The sequence below is a fragment of the Gallus gallus genome, chromosome 3 (genome assembly GCF_016699485.2).
Source record: "Gallus gallus isolate bGalGal1 chromosome 3, bGalGal1.mat.broiler.GRCg7b, whole genome shotgun sequence".
Taxonomy (NCBI): domain Eukaryota; kingdom Metazoa; phylum Chordata; class Aves; order Galliformes; family Phasianidae; genus Gallus; species Gallus gallus.
The window spans coordinates 40505962-40525548 of record NC_052534.1 but is presented as its reverse complement, the minus strand read 5'-3'; the positions used below and the strand labels follow the sequence as shown (position 1 = coordinate 40525548).

General features: G+C 53.4%; 2 protein-coding genes across 18 annotated transcripts in view; one reads left to right on the top strand and one right to left on the bottom strand.

Moving 5' to 3' along the window:
- Positions 1-2702: 2702 nt before the first annotated feature.
- DLL1 (delta like canonical Notch ligand 1) lies at positions 2703-14694 on the bottom strand. Of its 3 annotated transcripts, XM_046938502.1 has the most exons (12): positions 14593-14694; positions 10112-10379; positions 9684-9995; positions 9511-9571; positions 9125-9382; positions 6828-6888; positions 6204-6334; positions 5880-6049; positions 5525-5741; positions 4038-4830; positions 3805-3922; positions 2703-3408 (listed from the first exon to the last, which is right to left on the bottom strand). In XM_046938502.1, exons 1-12 carry the CDS (start codon positions 14616-14618, stop codon positions 3403-3405), a joined length of 2421 nt encoding a protein of 806 aa, XP_046794458.1. In that variant the 5' UTR covers positions 14619-14694; the 3' UTR covers positions 2703-3402. The 3 variants fall into 3 exon arrangements, with proteins under 3 accessions (XP_046794458.1, NP_990304.2, NP_001384404.1); NM_204973.3 differs by lacking the exon at positions 14593-14694 and having other exon boundaries at positions 10112-11098; NM_001397475.1 differs by lacking the exon at positions 14593-14694 and having other exon boundaries at positions 3805-3919; positions 10112-11098.
- Positions 11053-19587, top strand: part of FAM120B (family with sequence similarity 120B) — a 108622-nt gene continuing 100087 nt past the window's right edge. For 14 of the 15 annotated variants that reach the window (XR_005858267.2, XR_005858260.2, XR_005858263.2 and 11 more), the window contains exon 1: positions 16651-16680. The gene's annotated coding sequence lies outside the window, so the exon portion shown is untranslated. Of the gene's footprint in view, positions 11242-16650; positions 16681-19587 lie in introns of those variants that run through there. The other variant, XM_046939281.1, reaches the window with a different exon arrangement.

Below are 19587 nucleotides of genomic sequence, written 5' to 3'. Positions count from 1 at the left end.
CTTCCTCTCCCAAGGTCATGCATCGTGTCTGCAGCAGAGCCAGGAATAGTACCCAAGTTTCCTGACGCCTAGGCCCTAACGCACAAAGTACAGATATCAGTTTAAAAAGCTGCATAAACATGCCTTGCAATTAAACCTAAGTTACTCTGAGCCCACCACTTGCTATATTTTGAAAGTTGTGTGTGCCTCGCTTCAAAAATCCCCTTCTACAAATCTGAGTGTCTGACAAACAGTGTCCACGTCAACCTTGCAAAAAAGTTTGCGGGATGCCACCGCTCACCACTAAGAAGCAGGTTTGCAGGTAGGACATAACCTACCTGAGTGTGCCTTCTCCAGCCCCCATCCCAGGGATGAGCCTTGGGCTGGTACAGACGTGGCTGGAGCGACCGTGAGCTTTGCACTGTGTGAGTGCATGCTGCAGCCCCGAGATGTGCTGCGTCAGGAGGGGCACGCTGCCACGTGTCCCAGAGCTTGTTGGAGCCTTTCCAATAATTTTAATGGGCGTTGGATCAGGCCCTGAATTCTCAGCTGTCCCAGCTAAATGGCCTCCCCACGCCAGCTCTCCTCTCTTTTCAGACCAAGGAGGCAGGAGATCCTGCCAACAGGGGGGACGCTGCTGCTTTTGGGCAGCCAGCTGGCCTTCTCCTCACATACAGGACCGGGCAGAGCGGAGCCCAGAGCCACCTGTATGACTTCTGCATGCTGCCTAGGTCATCCTTTTTGTCCTTCAAAAGAACTGGGTGCTAAGATGCAGAGTGAGGATCCATTGCTCCCCACTGCATGCTTCAGTCTGTTCACCGAGAGCCCCAAAATACACGTGCAGGTTTGGAGGACTTGATGCAAGAAATAAATGCTGCAAGAAAGAAATGATGCAAGAAAGAAATGCTGCATGAGGCAAGAGCCCCAGCCATGCTCAAGATAGGAGCTGAAGAAGCCACTGAGGTGATCTGTGAAGCTGTGGTTGCAGAAGGAGCTTCAGAAGGACAAAGCCCAGCTCTCCCCTTTTCCTGCAGTGCCTTTTCCTCACCGAATTCAGCATATCCAGTAACTAGCACGTGGAAACAATCTCAGCTTTCTGAAGTAGTCTTATCTTTACATGAAGTTGATTACGTGCTGATGCTGTGCCTCCTCACCAGAGCAAGGGGCTGCATGCTTCTCCAGGCCTTTGCCTGGCAGTACACTATATAATACTTGAGTTGGCACTGGAGGCCAACATTGTCACGGAGGCCCATCAGTGACTTCTACTCGTTACTGCTTTTTATATGGAAGTAGCATTAAGACGTCCCAGCTGAGACACTGGCACTGGCTGTGCGAAATGCTGCACATCACAAGAGACGAGTCTGCCCCAAAAATGCCTAGGATCAGAAAGTAATGAAGCAATTTGGTCAAGGCTTGTCCAGTTTGTGAGACTGCGATGCTCTGAGCATCCTACTGCCATACATGCTGTCATGCCTGGGTCACTATGAGATTTACTGACTGATTTTTTGGCTGGGTGTTATGTCAGCCTTCTGTTTGTAAATACTGCTCACACCATCACAGTACATTTCAAAGTGACTTCATGTTGTTTTCCTCATGAAAACCTTCCCTAAAAAGACACTTTGGGATAAATGGATAGGATATACCTTGTTGGGTCACTTTTGGGGAACTGAGTAGATCTTGTCTAAGGGTTGGCTGAGTGAGAAGACCCTATAGATGGACAAGCCCCTGTAGTCAGCGTGTGTTTTCTACTGAGCCCACACAGAAGTATAGTTCTAGTTGTTCTCACATTTTTGTACACTAAAATAAGGCAAGCACATATACAGTTTATAGATCACCAGTTGCCATAATTGCTTGAGTATATGTGCTATTGCATGCTTTTGCTTTTGGGATAGAATTCACCTCCGCTGAATAGAATGGGAACAGACTATTTTCATCATCTCCCAGAAGCTGCAGGAGGTAACCCACAGTGACTGGGGTGGAATCCACTTTAATGAATCAAAAAATAAACTATTTTTCTAGGTTTTCCTTTCCTTGTTCATTAGGACAAACTGAATTGGGAAATGGCCTGAGCATTCAGCAACAACCCAAGGGATGGGATCACACGTTGACTCAGCATAATGGCAGCAGGCACCATGGGCAGAGTTGAAGCCAAAGATACAACATGCTTGAGGCAGATGTCATAGTCAGGAGAGCTGTGGCCATTAGCCAACTCTGTGTCCTCCTATCCTGGGAAGGGAAGGGCCATCCCCAGGCTGGAGTGACTGGGGAAGCTCACGTCCCATGGGTGGGCACTAAGGATCAGAGCCAGTGGGCTTCAAACACCCCTGGACTGCAGGCAAGTGTTTGAAGTTGCAGGAAACACAGAGCTGAGTCAGGACAAGCCCCGTGCCTGCATTGCAATGGAGCGCATTTGCATCGCTCCTTCTTGGGAAGTGATGCTGTATGTGTTTATGTACATACAGTCCAACATGACTGAGCAAACATTACTCAAGGTTTTTACAGATGTTTGCCTTAGGGTAAGAGAGAGCACAGCCACGGGGTTAATAGTTCAGAAAGTTAGGAAGGGAGGGGGGGGGTCTACACACAGCGAGTTGTTCCCCGCTCTTTGTGATGGACCTCGGCCCTACCCCATCTACCCATGAGTCCCCGGAAATGTGTCAGACCTCTTGTTGCAAGGTTTAGTCTGATTCATCATCTGCTATGGAATAAACTTAGCACTCTGGTTATCATTAATAATATTTATTTTGGAAAAATATTTTAAAAATGAATTTCTTCATTAACAAAACGGTAAAAAAAACCTCAAATAACATTTGCACAATATTCCATAAATACATTTATATACAAAAAAATATAGTCACATAGACCCGAAGTGCCTTTGTACATATTTACCAAAAAATTTAAATTATAAAAAAATGAACATCACAAAATACTCAAGCTTTACAATTATCATGAAAATATTTTTACAGATTCAAAAAAATAACACACTTTTTCTCACCTAGTAAAAACACATTTTAGTATCAAAAAAGACAATAAAGGCAGTGTTTCTGTCTCTAATTCAAGAAAAGACTGGCTCATAAGAATCCAAAATATACACTTCAGGCAGTGCATGCTTCTTATGTAGTAATTAAGTCCATTCATTTAAATATATATAGAAAAGCAACTGACCATAGTGCAATGATAAAATTCATAAAAGGCAGTGCAACAGTAATCCTTGAACACAGACCCTTGCCTGGTGTCCACCTTGTTTCTTTATTTTGCAGTCACTTTGCTAACTTCAGTAGAGAACCAGCTCAAGCCTGAATTTAGTTTCTCAGCAGCAGTCAGTGAAGGAATCTAGCTCTCATTCCTCTTTCAGCAGCATTCATTGGGGCACGTCTCCTTTGAAATTGTTCTGAACAAAAGCTTTGCCACGTCACGTCTGTTTTACACCTGTTGAGAGAAAACACAAGCAGAGACCAGAAGAGGTTAATAAAAAGAAAGCAGAGGACTATGAGGATGCAGAGGGTCAGGACTTCACCTCAATGCCAAGCAAAAACAGGCTCTGCAGGAAGCACATGAAAGAATGAGTCAGTAGGGTTAGTAGGCTACAACTGCACTACAGTTATACCCTTGCCTGCAAAAATTGCTGTCCCTGTAACCCCCACTGGAGCTTATGTTAATCCACAACAAGTTTTTTCAACATCTGCAGTGCCACAGACTGAAGGTGGCCAGTTTTCATTGGGTACAGATGACTGTGGCAGCAGGTAGAATGGTTTGGCCGCCCTGACCTGCGCTGGATGGGAATCACACACCAAGACTTGTCCGACTGCCAGGTGGGATACTAACCTCAGTTGCTATGATGCACTCATCTTTCTCTTCTGATATGACGTACACCGACTGGTACTTTGTGTCCTTTGAAGTGGAATATACTGAATCTGGCCGTTTTCTTTCAGAAGTGTCACTACTGAAGACAAAAACAAACAAACACAGATCAAATGCCCGTTGCTTAACACTATCTTTAAGCGACACGCACACCCTTCAGAGCAAAGCCACCCCCTGCACTCAAGTAAGCACGATACCTTTTTAGCTGTACTGCGCTTTTCTCTTCTGCCTCTGAATCATACGTTTCACACTTGGCTTCGCATTTGCCATGCTCCTCTTTCACAGAGTCCTCATTCTTGAGTTCATGCACCAAATTGTAATCCACTGATGGGTATCTAACTTTGTAGCCGTTTTTATCGGAGTTATCGCTGTGAAAGTCTACTTTCTTATTTGTGTTTTTAATCTGAGTGGCACCGATGACGCTGATGGAGATGTCCTTCTCGCGCTGGCAGTTCGCCAGGTTGTTCATGGTCTCCGTTTCACTCCTGCAGGCCTCGGGCTGGTGGTGCCTCTTCTGCACCTTCAGCCTGACGCAGACGACGATGGCGGCGCAACCCAGCAGCAGCATGAGGACCAGAATAATCCCGGCGCACACTGCGATCCAGGGAAACTGGCTGTTCTGGCCCTCTGTGTACTTCTCGGTGAAGTCAACGATGACCGGCCCCTGAGGTGGCTCGGGGAGCAGGAACTGGCAGTTGAGGCCGCCGTAGCCCCGAGCGCACTCGCACACGTAGCGGTTGCTTCTCTCGTGGCAGGTGGCCCCGTTGTGGCAGGGGTTGTGCTCGCATCTGCTCACCGGCGTGCTGCAGTTCTTCCCGTTGTATCCCGGGGGGCAGGTGCAGGAGTAGTCGTTGACCCCATCCTGACAGGTCCCTCCATTGACGCAGGGGAAGGAGGCGCAATCGTCCACGTTGTCGTCACAGTGCCTGCCAGTGAAGCCAGCCTGGCACTGGCATATGTAGGAGTTCCCCAGGTCAACGCACTGGGCTCCTGCAAGATGTGAAGGGGACGAAGGTTGAGCGGTGTGTGCTCAGACCCTCCCCGCAATACAACCCAACTGCTGCTCTGAGGGCCGCTGTCACAACCCACAGCTGAGAAAAGCTTCTGTTTTGGGAGGCTAGCTCCATCTTTGCCAGGTCTGAGCCACCACAAAATGTACGCTTTTTTTAAAGGAAGGCATTTCTTAGGCAAATCTATTTTTCATTGAACATCCCATTCCCTTTTTGACATCTCATTTAGCTGGGGCTATGAAGCTAGTTCAGATCAGGTTTGCACCACAATCTCACATTACAGAGTTATAGTGACAACGAATGAGGAGGACCGCATTAAAGAAAGTTTTAAATACTTTAATCAAAACAGGAAGATTGCAATTGCTGGATTATAATTAATCATACTTAGTGTTTGTAGGGCTTCAAAGAGTCTTTATAAATATAATCCTCCACGCCCGTATGCATGAAGTTTCAGGCCAAGTTATGCAGCCACAGTAACCCCTTATGAAAACACTATCTGAAGTAGTGACCCAAACCACATCATTCCTTTTTAAGTGCAATTCCTCCACCGAGTCAACTACTGACATGACATGGTCCATGGTTTATCACTGGGCCTCATTATGAGCCCTAGACCAGAAACCAAAGTGACTGGATGGTCTCCTTTTAGAATGTCACCATAGTATATTTGGTCTTACCATTAGCACAAGGGCTGGAACTGCAGTAATCGATTTTCTTTTCACAGTTGAACCCAGAATAACCCAGTGGGCAGCGGCAGCTGTATCCACCATCAGGGTTGTCAGTGCATCGCCCTCCATTGAAGCACGGTCCATCAGCACAAGTCATTGCACTCAGCTCACAGTTTTTACCATAGAAGCCTGGGGGGCAGGTACAGGAATAGCTGTTCTCGAGATCCTGAGGGAAAGACATGAGAAACGTTCAAAATATTTACCTGAAGTTGTTTTAAAATACAAAGGAGAACTTCAAAAATAAGTAGAATTGACATTAACTCATCCCTTGGGGTTCCACCCAGCACAAGCAACTCAAACATACCGTGCAGCTTCCACCATTCTTGCAAGGGTTGGCATCACATTCGTTGATTTCAATCTCGCAGCTGGAGCCTGTGTACCCAGGTCGGCAAGAACAAGTGTAGCTCCCCTGACCGGTGTTGGTGCATGTGGCACCATTCTTGCATGGCTTGTGGTGAGTGCAGTAGTTCAGGTCTGTGAAAGATTTAAAAAAAAATAAATTAAAAAAGAGAGAAATCAGCCAGAATGCTTGCTTATTTGTAAGGCTAGCGTAGCACGCGTGAGCTAGAAATAGCTGCCTGCTTTCTGCTTTTGGAGGGAGATGCTCAGGAAAAGCCCAAGAACTTACCCTGGTTGCAGAAAAGGCCGCCCCAGCCTTCCTGGCAGTTGCACTGCCATGGCTGCTGACAGGTACCGTGCAGGCAGCCTGGGTATCGGATGCACTCGTCACAGTACCGCCCCTGCCAACCCACTCTGCACCTGAAGAAAAAGATAAGAAAGAAAAAAAGTCAACAACAAAGTCATGTCAGATTTAGGCTTCTCACATTTGGAAACCCTATCGCAAACTCTGCAAACACACTGATGCCAGGGATCAAGTTCCCTAAAAGCCTTCAGTGATCCTTCATCTGAGAGAGTCACCGAGTCCAACCGCAGCATCAGCTTTCATCAGCCCCAGCTACCTCTTGCACTTCCTCACATAGAGCCGCAGTTGCAGGTAGTTAATTTGTTTACTCTAATAACAAGCAGCCAAACCTTACACGCAGCGCCGTAAACTCATTAGGTTAATATTAATGGCACTGATGTTTGACTTGTAGATTAATGCCTTGATCTGGCATCACCTGGATCGCTTGAATTACTATCTAAGATGAAGAAAGGCATTGAAGCTGACCCTCGCAGGACCGCTGCTCCCAAGCTAAAGACAAAGAAGGGAGGAAGGGGGGGGGGGGGAGGAGGTGGGGGGTGGAAAACTTACTTGCATTCCCCAGGTTTGTCGCAGAAGCCGTGCTGCTCGTCACACCCAGGCAAGCAAATCGCTGCGAACAGAGGAAGGAGGGAAGGGTTGAGCTCCAGGGCCCACCGCCTCCCCTTGCAGAGTCCCCTCCCGAGAGCACCCTGTGGGTGTGGGGCCGGGCAGTTAATAGCAGCTGAGTTAATCTCTGGAGCCTGCAGGAGTATTGATCTCGCTTGGTAGCCGGGCACTTTACTTATCGCCAGGGATGAGCATTCTTCTTAATACAGTTGCACACAGACAAAAGAAGGCTCACAATTGCTGCCTTCCCCGCAGCCCCTCGCCCCCCTTCCCTTCCCAGCGAGGGTCAGAAGTCCTTTTTTCCAATTCTATGCACACAGCTCCACCTCTTAATATCCCCCGAAAGTGTGTGTGCAGATAAGAGTGGACAGCTGGTGTGCAGGGTGCCAGTGCAAGACAGCTGCTCTATTGTCTATTCTCTCCCAGCAGCTGCCCCGCTGCAACAATACCCCCGGCCCCGGAGCCAATGGGGCCGGTGCCGGCGGCCGGGCAGCCTATCCCTGCCCACGGCTAATCTATGGCACGCGCGTGATTTCGCTGCAAAAACTTTTTTTCTTATTCAAATAAATAAGTCTAAAGTTCTTCCTCCCCCCACCCCCTCCCCGGCTCGGAACAGGGGCGGGCGGCTCCGGGCATGGTGAGGAGGTAAGCGGGCCAGCGGGAGGGAGGAGAGGGGAGGGAGAAAGGGACTTCTGCTCATTACTTTGCCTGGTTATGGAACTCATTAAGCAGGCACTGCAAAGTTTTAATTCAACAAAGCCAGCCGGAGACAATGGCATGCAAGGGGAAGGCGGGGAAGTGGGGGGTGAAGGGGGGGGGGGGGGGGGAGGGGAAAGAAAGAATCGGTGCTGATAATCAGATCGCCTGAAAGTTGGAAAGAATGGAGCCGAGGGCAAGGAGACGGGAAGCAATCTGCCACTGGGAGCTCGGCTCGCTAACGGGAAGACATTCTTTTCGCACGCACACGTAAACACAGCTCGGGAGCCGCGTCCTCCGCACAGAGATGGGCAGCGCCGGGCCGGGCGGCGTGCAGAGCGGTGGTGCGCAGGCATCCCGAGTGCTGACAGCACCGAAAGGGCTCGTTATCAAAGGGCTTCCTCTCACCCCACCCCCTGACACGGCCGGGACAAGCACTTTTGATCACGGGAAAGGTTCTAGTTCCCATTTCAAATGCTATCAGAGGAAACGAAAGCTCTTTTGCCCGCTGCTTATTGTGCGGCGTCGTAAGATAAACTGCTAAAAGCATCTCAGCAGCCACGAGCAGTGCGAGCGGTGATAGCAGCTCAGCATGGCTCGCCGTGCTTTATGGACTGTGACCGTTCTCTCCCTGCCTGCCTGCAGGGCTCACCCGGTGTCATCTGCCAGCACGCCTCGGTGTGCGCACGCAGAATGCCAGCACACACCGCAGTGGGAGCTGAGCGGCCGTCTGTCTGTACACGGCTGGGTATCGACAGAGGGCTCCTCTTGTAAAAGCAACAGTACCTGGCAAGCATGACCGCCTGTCCCTTTGGGATCTGCTCGCTGCCCCAGCTTTCCCTGCTGTACCAATGCACTGCGCTCCTCAACAACTTCAAGCTCGGGCTCACTCAAACTCACGTCCCATGGCCTACTCCTGCTGGTAGCAGTGATCACAGCAATGCTACTGGAGAGCAACGGGGAAGAAGCTGAGTGTTTTGGTGGCCCCGGGTGCACTCCCCCTGGCAGTGGCAGCGTGTGAGTGTCCCACAAGAGAAACATACAGCCTGGAGGCCGCAGAGGACATCTTGGATATCCCGCTGCTCTTTTCAGTGCAAGGTGGGAAGACATCAGGCCGCAGCAATCCTACCTCTAGCCCTGCCATGGGGATGCTGCCAAAGCCAAGGTCTGTAGAATCGTAGAATCATTTCAGATGGAAGGGACCTTTAAAGGTCACCTAGTCTAACTCCCAGGTCCTGTCCTGGAGCCGCATACCCATGGATGTGATGCATCCCCAAGCAACTGTTGAACATGTTGCCATCAGCTTGGCAACTGAGCAAGCGAGTGATGTTGGCACTACCATTTTGGTAGCCTGAGATGTGGCTGCTTGAGTCAAGTTTCTGTGCTAATATTGAGGACTGCCTATACCCCACACGGATGAAGCCTGCACCTAACAACAAGCACACCTGCCAGGTCCCCTCTCCATGGAGCCTGAGGTTAGAGAACCCCCCTTCCCTCCCCCCATCCCTCCCAGAGAGCTCAGGAGACACGAGAGGGACACTCACGCTCAGTGCAGTACTGGCCCTTCCAGCCTGGGTTGCAGACCTTCTCGCCACGCTCTCCACAGGTGAAGTGACCGAAGGCGTCGTCACGGGGCCGGCAGAAGACAGAGCAGCCTTCCCCGTAGTAGTGCTCATCACACACAAAGCGATAGGAGTACTTGAGGTCGGTGCGGCCGCTGCTGTGCAGGTCCTGGGACCACTCCTCGCCCACCGCCAGGTGCCTCTGGGTGGCCAGGCGGCTGATGAGGCGCTCGGGGTTTTCTGCACGAGAGCGGGGAGATGAGGGATGAGAGAGCCCAAAACGGGCAGGGCACGGGGAGATGCTCAGCGGGAGGGAAGCACGGGGAGAAAGGAGAGCGGCGGGGAGGGGTCCGCGCTGGGCTGGGTACCTGTGGTGAGGTCGTCGGGGGAGTCGGTGTGCAGAGCCTCGATGATGAGCGAGAAGGTGCCCTGGGGAAAGAAGGAGCGCAGACAGCCGTGAGGGCGGGCTCGGCCGGGGGGCAGCGCCGCGCCCGCAGCCCGGGAAGGGCTCCCCCCCACCCCCCTCCGCCCCAACACTTACGGGCCAGGTGAAGCCGAAGGGGAAGCGGATGGGGTTGCTGAAGGCGGGGTCGGCGCCGCCCGCGCCGTCGGGGACGCTGAAGGAGTTGGCGCCGAGGACGGGGGTGATGGCGCTGCCGTAGGTGCAGGGCGGCTCGGGGGAGACGCTGGCCTGGTAGTGCTTCAGGCAGACGCGGAAGAAGGTCTTGCAGTCGCACTGCTGCAGCCCGGCGCCTCCGGGGCCGCCCCCCCGGCAGCAGTTGCGGTTGCTGAGCAGCCCCTTCTTGTTGACAAACTCCTGCAGCTTCAGCTCGAACACCCCGGAGCCGTCAACCTGCCGAGGACAGCGGCCGTCAGCCCGCGGAGCGGCCCCTGCGCGCCGGGCAGCAGCCGGTGACCCTCCCCGCTCCCTCCGGCCGGGCCCGTCGGGGGGCGGCGGGCGGCACTTACCTGGCAGCGGCACAGCAGCGCCGAGAGGAGGGCGAGCGTCAGCAGGAAGCGGCCTCCCATGGCGGAGGGGCAGCGCTCGCGTTCCTGCCCCTGTGTCTTCGTGGGGGGAAAGGAAGAGTGTCTCTCGGGGAGGGGGAAAGAACGGAGGGGCCGCAGCCGCCCCGCAGAGCCGGAGGGGGTACCGTCCCGTCTCCTGCTTTCAGGAGGGTCTCTGACTGTTATCCCCCTACCGACGCCTTTAGGTGCAGCCCGGCGGCGGCTGACAGCTCTTTCGGATGGCAAAAGGAAAAGAAAGAAAAGAGGGGAAAAAAAAAAAAAAAAAGTTTTAAGATTAATCTGCTAAACTCTTTTTCTTGCCCAATCCACGGTGCTCCTCCTTTTCTCCAGGAAAAAAAAATATATAATAATAATAAAAATGAAAAAAAAAATGAAACAAAAGCAACTTAATTCCCAACGGAGGCAGAGAAGAGGCTTCCCAAGGAAGGTCACAAATCGGCGCTCTGGAAATCCCTCCGCAGAGGCAGCGCGGGACGGGGCGGCAGCGGCGATAATTCCCGGAGCGGTGCGGGGCGGCTCTGCGCGGCTCTGCGCGGCACTGCGCTGCTCTGAGCGGCTGCGCTCGCCCTGCGCACGTCGGGGCTGGAAGGTGTGAAGAGGCAGCGGCGGCAGCGGGTCACGTTGGAGCCTTGATCCTTTTCTTTTTCTTTTCTTTTCTTTTCTTTTTTTTTTTTGGTTTTGTTTTTTTCTTTCCTCTTTTTCTTTTCTTTTTATTGTTTTTATTTTTTTTAATTGCAAAAGAAGCTCCCGCTCGTTCGTTGTTGTGGGCTGACTTTTGTTTTGAGAGGAATCCCAGCCAACACAAATAAGCTCGTGTCTCAATAGCGGCGCACGGAGCGTGTCCGGGTGTGCTCCTGCGGGGGGGCAGGGGGTGCCCGCTCTGCGCCGCGGCCCCGCGGCTCTCTCCGAGGGTGAACGCGAAGGATCTGCCTCTCCGTGGGCGCCGGCCTCCCTTATATCCCGCCGGCCGCCCGCATGCCTAATGAGATGCAAATGAGCAGCCCCCCAATCTGGCTGGAGCTGTCACAAAGGAGCCACTTTTCCAAACCCTCCTCTCAATGGATCGCCAAATGGTCAGTGAGCTGTAAAATGTGCAACCCTCCTCCCCCTCCCCTCCGCGCTCACAAAACGCGCTCATTTACATTCCTACAAATTCGGGAACCGCAAGAATCCCCCTTCTGCTACGGGGAGAGGGCGGCACCCCCGCCGCACCGGGCAGCGGCCCCGGCACCTCCGCCGCCACCGCCCCGAGAAGCGCCCCGGAGACCGCGGCCGCTGCCGGGGGGCTCCGCGGGGCCGGGGGCGGCGGGCGGCAGCGAACCGCAGCGGGGGGAACCCGATCCCTTTCCGTTCGCACCGCGTTTCCCCCGGCGTCGGCGAGATGGGTGGGAGAGGGGGGCGAACGGCGCGACCCCGAGTCGGGTTTGCCCGTCACAGCGCTCCGCTCGCAGCCCCCGTCCCGGCAGCGGAGAGGAGCCCCGCGGGGTCCCGGAGGTGCCCGCCGCCCCCCCCCCCGGCCCCGGGAGCGCCGCCGGGAGCGGCCAACGGGGGCTGCGGGGGTTACGGCTCCCGTCTCCACGAGCACCGCCGCCGGGAAGAGCTCCCCGCTCCGCCCGGGTCCCGCACCCCTCTATGATTATTATCATCATCGCCAACAACCTCGGCCTCTCCCTCTCCCTCTCTCTCTCTCTCTCTCTCTTTTTTTTTTTCCTGCTTCAGCTTAGTAAAAAGTGAGTTTGGTGTGTGTCGTTCGCGTGGCTGTCATTAAGGCCGTTTGTTATTGTGTGAGGGCTGAATCAGTTAGCTCTTTGTGCTCTCAGCTGTATGGTAATGTAGACAGCACCTGCTCCCTGCACAATGCGAGGGAGAGAAAGAGCTCCCCTCGGCGCACGCTGCTGCCTCTACAACAATGTCCGCACATTTTTTAAAGAAATCCCTTCCAGCACTTCCCCGCTCCGTGGAGGGGAAAAAAAAAAAAAAAAGAGAGAGAAGACTTTACCCCAACCGTCACCTTATTATTTTTGTCCATATCCATCAGACACTGCAACTTTTGTTTTGCTCGTAAAAACAGCGCGAGGAGTTCGGCGGCGAGGAGATAGGCGGGGAGGGACGGTTTCCCTTCGAGCGGCTCCCCGATGACGGATGCGGCCGGGGGGAAAAGTTTGCGGGCGGCCCCGGCACGGGGTCTGCCGCTTCGTCGGGCCCTCTGCGAAACACCTTCGGCCTCGGGTTCATTAGGATGCAAGGTGTAACTGTCTCCCTAAACGTCATTTTAATTGTAACAGAGCATTTCAGCGCAGATTAAGCTGGTGCGCGAAAGGAGAGGATTTGGCTACAATAACCCCACTGTAGGTATGCCGCGCTCAAAGCCTTATTATGGCGACTTTATTGGGTGGGAACGTGCATTTGCATGGCAAAATGTGACTTTCATTGAAGCAGATGTCTCGATCACAAATTACGTTACAATGCGCTAGAAGGAAAAAAGAAAAATCTTAAAGACTTCTTAAAGTAAAAGCATCGGGTAAGACCAATTAAAAGGAAATCGCTAATGAGCCCATTCAGCCCCGTTCGCTGCCCGCTCCTGGACCGCCGCTGCCCACGCGGCTGTGCGGCCTCGGGACCCAGGAGGGCACCGCCTTCTCTCCTGTAAACCCGGCTCCGCTCCAGGCAGCCACCCGCACGCGGGTACCCGAGGAGAAGGCTCTTCTCCTCCGCCCCGCTGCCCGCAGGCTGCGCTGTGCCGGAATGTTTGCGTCTCCCCGCGCCCGGCCCGAGGATGCGGGGCTGCGCCCGGCGGCGGAGCGGGGAGGGCGGCTGCTGCGGCCCCGAACGCACATTGCTTTTGCCACCTAGCGACAGTGCCGCTCCGCCGACTTGGCCGCGGAGTTATCCTCGGGGAAGGGAAAGGGGAAAAAAAAAACCCGGCAACGCAGCCGGAGCCCTCCGTATCGGCTTTACCAAACGAGTGGGGCGGAGGGGCGGCAATATCTGCGATCCGAAGGCGGACGGATCTGCCGAGGATCTCCAAGGATCTTTTAGCCAAGGAGAGGGTATAGAAAGTTGCTCCGTGAGCATCCCCTCGCTTAAGAAAGTGGAAATAAAAAGTTCCACGCGCGAGGGCCTTCACCCAGCAAAGGGGGGGGGGGGGGGGGAAAGCCCCGTAAAACCGTGCCCCCGAATCGCGACCACCCCCCCAACCTCATCCCCCCCCCCCCCCCCCCCCCCCCCCCGGCACCGGGTATTTGTTAAACTGACGTGGCACAGATTTCTCGATTACCGCTGCTGAGCGTGACTGAAAGGCGCCGTGAGAGCCGGCAGGATCCTGCCCACGGCGCTCATTCTTCTCCGGCTTAATTTATGCCACGCGATTCTGTATTGGGGAAATCAAGCAGAAAGCTCCTTTTTCTGCTTTTTTCCCCCCTCTCCCTCTCTCTTTCAGATGCCGGGCTAACGGGGAGACTGTTTAACTTAAGTGTTTCTATAGGAGGCTGTTGTAGTTTAACTCCTGCCCACCAGTAGCTGAGGCGAACAAAGGAGGGACTCGAGGTCTAACTATTCATCCATTCTCTGCACTTTAATTTTCATTGATTTTGAAGACAAGGGGAGTCCTTAGGGATTCTCGCTGAAGGGGGATGACACGCCTTTAGACGCGATCAGCCCCCCAGCCAGCCATCTGCTCCCAACCAAATGGCGCTTTTTCGCTCCCAACCGCGTGTCTCCGCACCCCGCTCCCCCGGGCCGCCCCCGCGGAGGTGCGCGCTCGCGGTGAGCAGCGCGGGGGTTGCGCCGGTGACCCCCAACCCCCGGGCGGGCCGGCCGGGTCGCCGCGCTCCCCGCATCGTCCCTTCGGCAAAGCGGAGGACGGGAAAAGCGGCTTCGAAGCGGGGAGGGGGAGCCGAGGACGAAGGCCTCACCCCCGATCCTGCCTTCTTCCCGGGGCGGAGGGGGGGGGGGGGGCGCGGGCATATGGCGAACGGTGCCTACGTGTGGAGCTATGTGTAGCCGAGTGTGCATAATATTTTAATTAGCCCCCCGGCCCCTACGGAGGCATGCGTGAGGCCGCAGCCCCGCGTCACCTGTCCCGGGCATCCCGGTCCTCCCCGGGGCCGGGCGCTGGCATCGCGCTGCCCCGGGCGGTGCTCGGTCGCCGCCGGACCCCGAGCACGGTGCCCCGGGGCCGCGCCTGCCGTGTGCGGGAGGGGATTACGGAGTTCTGCATGTAGGTTAGCCCAAAGTTGCAAAGGCATGTGCTGATTAGAATAAGAAAGGGCAGTCGCGTGGCTCAGCTGGCACACAGCGAGGCCAGATGATAGATAAGCAGCTCCGGGCCTTCCCTCCCCCCCAGCCCCCTTTTTCAAATCGCAAATCATCTGCTCCGGCCCTATCCTCGCCCCTCATTTCCATGACAATGGCCGTGTGTTTACCTGTGATCCCAGGACCGGCGGGGCATTCCTTTGTCTCCCGATGCGATTACCGCAGCCAGCTGCTCTCCAACCCATCCCCGGGCAAATCCCGAAGTGGCCCCTATATGTGTTTTACCGATGGCACACGAGGAGAAAGTGAGCCCCCCCAACCGCCCCCCCCCCCCGTTCCCCCGCGCTCCGTGTTTGTTTGGCTTTGCTCCCTGGTTCGTCTCCGATGAGATTTCGCTCGTGGGAAACCGCGAGGGATAAAATTGGCCGCTCGTGTGTGTGTGTGTGTGTGTGCTTTTCCAAAACGGGACGGATCGGGATGCGCATCCTTTAGGGGCACACTGAGGGTAGCGGGAAGCGGCGCCTGCTGTGAGGTTCCGGGGATCCCTTACAGGGCTCCCCGGCTCTTTATCGTGCCTCAGGCCCTCGGGCTCCCTCCCCAGGAAAGATATCTTCCCCAGGCTGCCCAGCCCGCACGAAGGCCCGCTCCCCAGCAACCCACCCATCTGCCAAAATCTCCCTCCTCGCTTCTGCAGAAGGGACGTGAGGACAAATCACTGCACCCATTTGGGTGCAGCTCAGCCCCACTGCCACAGAAGCAGCCTCTTTCTCCTTTTTAACCCCATGCTCGCTCCCTGCTCCTGGAACCGGGAACTGCGTGAGGAGCACCCACGGTGCCTCCCAATTTTGAGGCACCCTCTGATAGCCAGGACAAAGCTGCAGCCCCCGTAGGGAGGCCTGCCCTGGTGCTGAGGCCATGGAACGGGAGGCGTGAGCAGGCTCACATCGTGCACACAGCAAAACTTACAGTACTTCTCAGTGCTCTGCACTTTGGCAGTGAGACTAGAAATACTCCTCTCAGCAGCGATTCTCAATGCATTCACCGTTTCACCTAGGGAAGCGCCCTCTTGTCTTTCCCCTGCCTTTACTTAGCACCATTATAAGCCAGAACCCCAAAGAGCGGCTGCAAAGTGCTCCCCCAGCCCTGCTCCCTGCCTGCAGCCCGCGCAGCGTGCCGCTGTACTGTACCGTTTCATGCATGAGGGGTTTTTCTGTCCCCTGCGGCCCCCCCGCTCAGTGCACACATTGTGTGCTGGCTGCAGCACAGAACCTGCCGCTAATAAACCTTGGGGGGGGGGGGAAGGGGGGTGAGCAGGGGGGCAACAGTTTGGTCGTATGTTTGCAGGGCTCTCAGAGCCACTTCCAATTTGTGTTGTTTTTATTTCTTCCCGCATCTCCGCGCGGGGGAGAGGGCTCCGCAGAAGGTGATTATGAGGCAGAGGATGGGTACGGACGGGGCGGGCCGTGCTTTTGGAAATGCTCTCCGCTTTTCTCAGAGCATCTGCCCGGAGACGAACAGATGTGGGCACCTGCGGTGACAGGCCACATATGCTCCGTCCTATTCACAGGCATTCAGACACAGCCACAATGGCCAGGCTTTGTGCACGCCGAGCCACCAAATATATTAATCTGCGCTCCCCAGAGCACCGCTCTGGTTAATTTCTCCCCGGCAATAACATCAGATCTCAGCCTTCCTCGCTCCCCTCCTTCGCCTGAGAACATGTGGAGCTATCCGGGCCCCACCTGTTGGCTGCGGGCTGAGGCGGGCGTGCAGCGGGGACACGGGGCTCCCCACTAACCCCGGGCACGGCAAACCCGCCCCCACCTCACGCAGCCCGCCCCCCCACAGGGTCCCAGGGGTCGCTTTGTCGGTCCAACTCTGCTATTTTTTCCCTGCAAACACCGGTCAGTGAGCGGCGCAGACGCAAATATGACATAAATCTCAGATGCAAGGCTGGGACTCTATTTTATTTTTTTTTTACCCAAACCGCTTCGGTGCGCGCCCTTGTCATCTCCTCCTCCCGGGTTTGTTTTGGGGCACAATGAGCCCTTCAGCCCCATTGTGCCCGCACAATGCCGGGGGACACCAGGCCGCGGACCCTCCCCCTGCCCCAGGCCGCCATTGTGATGCCAATGGGCCCGCTGCAGCCGGCGGACGGCACCGCAGCCCTCCGAGCCGCCGCTCCCCGGGCCCGGCCCGGCCCTGCCGCTACGCGCATGCGCGGCTCCGCCCTCGGAGAAGCGGAAGCGCCCGTTCGGGTCAGTGCCGGGGGTGTCACACAGCGCGGCGCTAGGGGGGGGCTCAGGGGTGGGGGTGAGCGGGGTCCCGCTCCTGGCCGGCAGCACGGCCGCCCGCGGGACGGGCTCGCAGCGCGGCGGGCTCGCACCTCACTCGGGCTGCTCGCTGTGCCCTGAGAGCGGCGGGGCCGCGGGAGGAGGGCGGTGCGTGTGAGCGGGAAGTGGCGGGCTGTGCTCCTGGGGCGGAGTGCTGCTGGCAGCCCTTTGCGATGGGGCGCGGTGTTCCGTGGGCATAGCACGCGTATCGTAGCGGTTGTTGGCTGGCAGAGGCCGTGGGTGGTATTTTCTCCCCAGGTGTAGGGATACGCGGAGTCTTTGGGCCTATGCAACACTTAGAGGGAAACATTACTCGCTGTTTTGGGTCACGGAGGAATTCTTTTTTCCCCTGAAGTTCACACACTTGGTAGCTTTGCAACTAAGATCATACAGTAACCTGAGATGTCTGTCTCACATCAGTTGCACAAAATGCGTTTTCCTCTCTTAAGAAACAGCATTCCAACATAAAGTATTTTAGACCTTTATGCATTGGATCAGACGACCTCCAGAGGTCCCTTCCAACCCCAGTGATTTTGTGGTTCCTTCATTTGTACTGAGGTACCCCTGACAGAAGCACCACAGGCAGAATGTTTGCCTTCCCCTTTCAGACACTGTGGTGAACAAAAGTGTTCTCCTGAACGTGGAGGTTTCTGTTTAGTGGTAGAACAGGGTGGGTGAAAGAATATACAATCCTTCATTTTTTTAATGATGTTTTCAGTAAATGGCTGTGGGCATGTTGAAATGGCAGTAGCGGCCAGTATTCTTGCTTATATGGCTGGCTGTTAACTGTCTCTTGATTAAGCTAGGCCATTACTGGTCATGGAGATTTTCCTGATAGTGATAATAGCATCATAGACCTGCATGAGATCTTAAGCAAGAACTTGCATGAGTTCTTAGGCAAGAATATCTTCAGATACAGGTCTCAGAAGGTAGGAAAAACGTCTCTTTCAATGGCATATGGCATAGTTGCTCTAGCTGTATAGCTGCTGGGGACAGAGTCTGCACTGATCCATAAATTTTGCTTGGACATGATGTGTTACTGCAGGAGTAAGACCTGTTATGACTTTTTGCATCTGTGCAGTGAGTTTGAAAGGTGAAGATCTTCACACTCATTGTTAGGTCTCCATGGAAAGTGATGAAAAGGGATAACCTACTTGGACTCAAATCGTTCATAATCACAAGTGTATCTTTCCTGGAAAGCAAATGGCTGGAATTTGAAGGGCACGCAGGTATCACTGGGAGGAAGTAGCATTGCAGAGAAAGCAGTGCCCTACCTTGCATGCTTGTGCAGCAACGTGTGTGATTTATACATGTTTATTTCTGATTCTGTAACAGTGATGTCTGTTGTATGCTCCCAGATCTATATCATGTACAATCATATTGCATAGAAGAGAACGGCATTCAAAAACTATACTTGAAGGGCATTTAAATGTTTACAGTTTGAAGGGGGAAGAACTCAGAAACACCTTTAAAAAATTTTCCATTGCAACACTTCTGAATTCGACTTGGACCTCTGGGATCATCAAGTCCAACCGTCCACCTACCACTAAACCATGTCCTTGAGTGCAGCATCTACCCTTTCCCTAAACACCTCCTGAGGGGATGACTCCACCTCTTCCTTGGGCAGCTGTTTCAGTGTAGCAGTGTAGCGCTCCTGAGACAACCTGTAACTGAAACCTCACAGTAGCCTGAAGAACAAAACAGAAATTGTAGCCGATTAATTAAAACATAGTGAATGTCTTCACTAACTGCAGAGGCATTCAACTTCTAAGTAAAATCAACATAAAAGCAAAACATTTTTTTTTTTTTGAGAATAAAGAACAAAGTGAAGCTCAGTGAGAAAATCAGCTTGTTTCTTCCAGTTTTCATTGGGAAGTCCTTTAAAATAGCACTGTGATTAAAAAGCACATCTAATGTCAAAGCTGTGCCGCACTACTAATATGCAGTGAGATTTCTAGAAACGAAGTGGAGGTCATCAATGGTTCTAATTTTATCCCGTGACTCTTCTTATGGAAGATAGACGTTGGTTCACTAAGCGTGCCAAATAAAGTTCTGCCGCAGAAGCTGGAGCCTGTGCTTCATTCTTTTGGCCGTTTGCAAAAAGAAAATAGACTTATTCCATTCTTAATTATTTAATTTCTAGCCCGTGTCTTTGAAACTAGGTTGATTCAAAATTGCTGTGCGTGTTAGCAATCTCACTTAATAAATTAACTTCACTATCGGCGATGGTCAGATTTGTAGTTACGAAGTATCTGTAAGTCTGTAGTTCCTTAACGTGTCATAATATTATGTCTTCATATGGCAGCATGGTGAGATGAATCAGAAAGTAAATCCAAAGCAAACTGGCGATGCTGATAAAGAATGTCGAGGTATTGCAACTGGTACCACATTGATGGAGTACCGCCTGTAAACGCTGGCGGCAGCTGACCAGTTTGAACAGTGAGGGTACAGGACCAATTTCTAAACTTATTCAGTATTTTTTTCATCTGGCTATGGGATGTTAATATACTTTTGGCGTGAAAATCAAGCCGTTAATTCATGTGTTACGCACTGCCAGGTGAGATGCGGTTAGGCTTTCGAATACATCTGTATTTGTTTTTTCTAGAAGTGTGTACTTTGTATATTTAAGAGTGTTCTTCTGAAATTTTTGAAGTCATACTTCTGAGAGCATTTTGATAATTACAGTTTTTACTCATACAAATACAAACAAACAAAAAAAATCAGCAGAGATGGGAGGCAAAACAAATGGGCTATATATTCAGTTGGCGATGGGAGGAAAACTGGATGTGGCACTTTAGAGGCCAGGATAAAAGAGCTATCTGTTAGCAAAAG